Source organism: Otolemur garnettii, unplaced genomic scaffold, assembly GCF_000181295.1.
Source record: "Otolemur garnettii isolate 467f Iridium unplaced genomic scaffold, OtoGar3 scaffold00049, whole genome shotgun sequence".
Classification (NCBI taxonomy): Eukaryota; Metazoa; Chordata; class Mammalia; order Primates; family Galagidae; genus Otolemur; species Otolemur garnettii.
Window position 1 is genome coordinate 4,509,893 of NW_003852444.1, and position 5,660 is coordinate 4,515,552.

General features: G+C 44.7%; 1 protein-coding gene across 1 annotated transcript in view; it reads left to right on the forward strand.

Annotated features, from left to right (window-relative positions):
* SLC37A3 (solute carrier family 37 member 3) overlaps window positions 1-5,660 on the forward strand; it is a 54,873-nt gene that overhangs the window by 43,480 nt on the left and 5,733 nt on the right. The window contains exon 13 of the mRNA XM_003791570.3: window positions 426-577. Coding sequence (XP_003791618.1) covers window positions 426-577 — 152 coding nt within the window. The remainder of the gene's footprint in view (window positions 1-425; window positions 578-5,660) is intronic.

Consider the following 5,660-nt stretch of genomic DNA (forward strand, 5'->3'; position numbering starts at 1 on the left):
ACGCCTGGCTATTTTTTTGGTTGCAGCCATCATTGTTGTTTGGTGGGCCCGGGTTGGATTCGAACCCGCCACCTTAGGTATACGTGGCTGGCGCCCCAGCCACTTGAGCCACAGGCGCCGAGCCGTGCAGTCAGTTATTAATGAATGCATACTTCCAGGATTAGAAAAGCTACATGTTTCCCTATTTTTTTATATCTTTGGGTTCTCTAAAATATACTAGAATTATACATAATTCAAGAAGGGATTTCAGAAAAGTGGATGCTGACTAGTTTGAAGATGATACTATCTGGGAGAGTCCCTGCTCTTTCCATTTCTCTCCAACATATTCAGTAAAATATTGAGATAATATTTTGCCTTATGTAGTAGATTCCTGGTGGCATTATGAATCATGTTTTACTAAGAAACTGTTCTGTTTATGACTTCAGGATTTTTTATTGGCGGACCTTCTAATATGATTAGTTCTGCTATTTCTGCGGACCTGGGTCGTCAGGAGCTGATCCAAGGGAGCAGTGAGGCTTTGGCAACCGTCACAGGGATTGTGGATGGAACTGGGAGCATTGGAGCTGCCGTGGGTCAGGTGAGAGAACAGGAGGGGGCAGGGATTCCAATGTCTTTCTCCTGCAAAGGTGGAAGAATTTTACCTGCCTGTTGGCCCACAGTAGGTGGCACTCTTGTGCTGTAGAGTTCTGTACTGACAGCCCAGGGTTTTAGTCTCTGAGGTCTAGCTCAGGTGCCCTAATATGGAAGGGCTCCCTACCTTTTTTAGTTTCTTTTCATTCTTACTTCCAGATTCTTCTTGCCTACAAATAAGCTTAAGATCTTGTAAGACAGATCACTCTGCACCAGCCCCCACCCCACTTTTCCAGTCCTAGCTTGGTGGTCTGCAGGGTGAGGGAGGTGGTGGGGTGGTGAGTGAGACACGTGCTTCTCGTTATCCCCACCTGCTATTCAAACCCCACCTTTTATCCTCTCTCCTGTCTCTCTCTACCGAGAACTCATGGGTACACAGGCTTTTGACATAGGTCACCATTACGCGTGGACACATGGCCATGCACTCTGCAACTGCCTCTGAGTTACTTTTTCTGGTTCCTCCATGTCTAAAAATTTATGATTGTATTTCAAAGGGTAGTTCATAAATGCCTCGTATCAGAATCATCTGAGATACTCTTTTTTTTTTTTCCTAGTGACAGTGTCTCACTTTATTGCCCTTGGTAGAGTGCTGTGGCGTCACAGCTCACAACAGCTTCCACCTCCTGGGCTTAGGTGATTCTCTTACCTCAGCCTCCCAAGTAGCTGGGACTACAAGTGCCCGCCACTATGCCTGGCTGTTTTTTTGTTGCAGTTTGGCAGGGGCCAGGTTCAAACCCACCACCCTGGGTATATGGGGCCGGCGCCCTACTCACTGAGCCACAGCTGCCACCCCTGTCTGAGATACTCATTAAAGTAGAGAACACTGAGCTTACTGCATACTTGCTGAGTTAGAGCCTAGGGATCTGTGTTTTCAATGAGACTTGTTGGTGATTCTTATGCCCGCTGATGTTTGAGATCCACTGAGCTGAGATTGGCCTGTTATATGTAGTTAAAACTATTCATTTTTTTTTTTTAGAGACAGGAGTCTTACTTTGTTGCCCTTGGTAGAGTGCCATGGCATCACAGCTCACAGCAACCTCCAGCTAGCTCTTGGACTTAGGCAATTCTCTTGCCTCAGCCTCCCAAGTAGCTGGGACTACAGGTGCTCGCCATAACGCCCAGCTGTTTTTTTATTGCAGTTTGGCTGGGGCTGGGTTTGAACCTGTGTTGCTGGGTATATGGGGCTGGCACCCTACTCACTAAGCCACAGGCGCCACCCAGTCAGAACTATTGAAGGCAGCATCTATGGCATAATTTTAGGCCTTCTCTCAGAAATGTACTTCTTGTCTGGGACAGTCATGAGTCATGCCTTTTCTAGAGTGTACCACTCCAGGTCATGGGATGCTGATTTTGCAAATATATGGATTTGGAAATCATGTGCCTAGATGAAACAGTTGAACTTACAGAAGTGGATGAGTCATTTAATGGGGAGAGAGAGTGGAGGCAGAACCTCAGGGAATGCCCAGTGGTGAGAGAGACAGAAAGCCAAAAGTAACAGTCAAGGGAATAATATTTGATAAGGTGTTAGTCAGGTGATAGATGTAGAAGTCAGGAGGAAAACTGAAGGACAAAGGACTTAGTTTTGTCTTTGACAAGGTGTGTAATGGCCTTGAAGATTGCTGTTTTGCTTGGTAAGCAGCAGTGGATTGCTGATATCTCATCACTAGTGACTAATGAGAGAACAAGTAAACCATCCTACTATGTATTCATTTGTTTTTTTTAAAGACAGAATCTCAGTTACCCTTGGTACAGTGCTGTGACATCTTAGCTCACACCAACCTCAAACTCTTGGGTTTAAGTGATTCTCTTGTCTCAAAATCTCAGGTAGCTGGGACTATAGTCAGTCACCCATCACAATGCCTGGCTATTTTTTTTGTCTAGCAGGCCTGGCTGGGTTCAAAGCCACCAGCCCTAGAACATGTGGCCGGCACCCTAACCACTGAGCTATGGGTGCCCCCATATTCATTTGTTAATGTCTGTCTCTCACTATAATGTAAGCTTCATGAGGGCAGCATTTTCTGTGTTCCTCTGGCTCTAGTACCTAGAGCAGTGCCTGGCTCATAGTAGATATTCAAATATTTATCGAGGGATTGTGGAATGAATGATTGATATGCTTAGCATATTTGATCATAATACTAAAGGACAAAAAAAACTTAGATGTAGGAGAAATTTGCTAATCTGATTGTGCTTTTTTTTAAAAAAGAAAAAAAGAAAGCTTTTTTTGGTAGCATTACTTAAAAATGTTAAAATACAAATGACTATTGAAGAAGTAAGATCATGCTCTTGCGTTAGAATCAGAAATGCCCTTGGCCCCATTCCACATGTCTTCATACATGACATAAAGGACGACTGTAACTCTGGGTATCCTTTTCTGACATTACTAGATTTCAAATTACCCTTCCGCATGACTGTTTTCTTCATTAACTAAATGGTGGATTATAGTGAGCATTTCAGGGAATTTACTTTTATTTGGAATGCCTCACCTGCCAGTGTTCAGACCTCTAACGTTGAACTTGGGTCAACATTAAACTAACCTTCATGGTTGAGGAATTATATGCAGAGTAAGTCAGTCTGCTTCCTTGTTGATTTCTAAATGATTTCCCATTGCCTAAGGGGTGAAATCCTAAGCTTAAAACTCGATCAGTCTTGTCCTCAGCCCCTTGCCTAACTCACCTGGAGTAACTTTGTTGCCCCCACCTTTCTCTGACTTCCCGAGAAGAGTTAATTGTTTCCCCCAGGTCACCATTGCAGTTGGCGCACACTTCTGCCTAGCAGAGCACCTGCCTTGGTGTATCACCTTCACATGTTTCTCTCTCTGTCCTCTGGACTCTGCATTCCTTGAGAACAAGAACACTGTCTCCTTCATCTTTGTGTGCCCAGTGCTTAGTGCATTTTTGACGTAATGTAAGGGCTCAGGAAGGTTAAGTTGTGATATCTACTCAAGAGAAATAAGAACAAATGTCTGTATTAAAACTTGTACGTGGCTGGGTGTGGTAGCTCATGCCTGTAATCCCAGCACTTTGGGAGGCCTAGGTAGGAGCATTGCTTGAGGCCAGGAAATTGAGACCAGCTTGGGCAACATAGAGAGATGCTGTCTCTATAAAAAATAGAAAATAGTGGCTCGGCGCCTATAGCTCAACCAGCTAAGGCGCCAGCCACGTACACCTAAGCTGTCGGGTTCGAATCCCCAGCCCGGACCCGCCAAACAACGATGATGGCTGCAACCAAAAAATAGCCGGGCGTTGTGGCGGGCGCCTGTGGTCCCAGCTACTTGGGAGGCGGAGGCAGGAGACTCGCTTGAGCCCAGGAGTTGGAGGTTGCTGTGAGCTGTAGTGCCATGGCACTCTGCCCAGGGGGACAGCTTGAGGCTCTGTCTCAAAAAAAAAAAAAAAAAATAGAAAATAGTGGCCAGTAGTCTCAGATACTCAAGAGTCTGAGGCAGGAGTATTACAGTGAGCTATGATCGTATTGCTGCATTCTAGCCTGGGTGGTAGTGAATATCTATGAGCCACTCCTGTTTAATTATGCTTTTTTTTTTTTTGAGACAAGAGTCTCATTATGTGCCCATGGTGTCACATCTCACAGAAACCTCAAACTCTTAGGCTTAAGCAATTCTCTTGCCTCAGCCTCCCAAGTAGATGGGACTACAGGCCCCTGCCACAATGCCTGGCTATTTTTGTTGTTGTTATTACAGTTGTCATTGTTCTTTAGCTGGCCCGGGCAGGGTTCAAACCTGCCAGCCTTGGTGCATGTGGCTGGTGCCATAACCACTGTGCTACAGGCGCTGAACCCTGTTTAATTATTCTTTCTTCCAATGAGAAGTACTATAAATTGATGCTTCAAAGAGAATTTTGTCTTTTAAGTATGCTGATCATTTTTCAATTATGCTATATGTTCACAGGACTGCTGTATTACTTTAGCATTCTGCAGCATTTTTTTCTTACTTTTTTTTTTTTGAGACAGAGTTTACTATGTCACCCTTGGTAGAGTGCAATTGTGTCACAGCTTACAGCTATCTCTAACTCTTAGACTTAAGCAATCATCTTGCCTCAGCCTCCCCATAGCTGGGACTATAGGTGCCCATCATAATGCCTGGCTATTTTTTGTTGTTGTTTAGCAGACCCAGGCTGGGTTTGCCAGTCTCAGTGTATGTGGCCAGCACCCTAACCATTGAGATGCGGGCGATGAGCCCTTACTTTACTTTCTAATTTTTATTTATTTATTTATTTTGAGTTCACAGCAACCTCAAACTCTTGGGCTTCAGCGATTCTCTTGCCTCAGCCTCCCAGGTAGCTAGGACTACAGGCAGCCTCCACAACACCTGGCTGTTTTTTTGGTTGTAGTTGTCGTTGTTGTTTGGTAGGCCTGGGCTGGATTCGAACCTGCCATCTCCAGTGTATGTGGCCGGTGCACTAGCTGCTGAGCTACAGGCGCCAAGCCCCCTTACTTTACTTTCAATTACTAAAAATAATCTAAAAGCATAGGACCCCGGCCAGGTGCAGTGGCTCACACTTGTAATCCCAGCCCTCTGGGAGGCTGAGGTGGGTAGATTGCCTGAGCTCACAGGTTCGAGACCATCCTGAGCCAGAGTGAGACTCCACCTCTAAAAATAGCTGGGCGTTATGGCAGGCACCTTTAATCCCAGCTACCAGAAAGGCTGAGGCAAGAGAATTGCTTGAGCCCAAGAGATGGAGGTTCCTATGAGCTATGATGCTATGGTACTCTACTGGGAGTGACAAAGTGAGACTCTGTCTTAAAAAAAAAAAACCCGCATACAACCTATTTTCCTTTTTTTATTACACTAAAATATATCTTAAATCCAAACAAAACAAAAAAATGAATTTGTACACAAAAGTTCACAGCTGCATCATTCATAACAACTATAAAAGGAAAAATAGCCCAAATGGCCATTAACTGATAAATGGATAAACAAAATGTAACATGGCCACACAATGGAGTATTATTTAACAGTTAAGAAGGAATGGGCTCGGCGCCTATAGCTCAACCGGCTAAGGCGCCAGCCACGTACA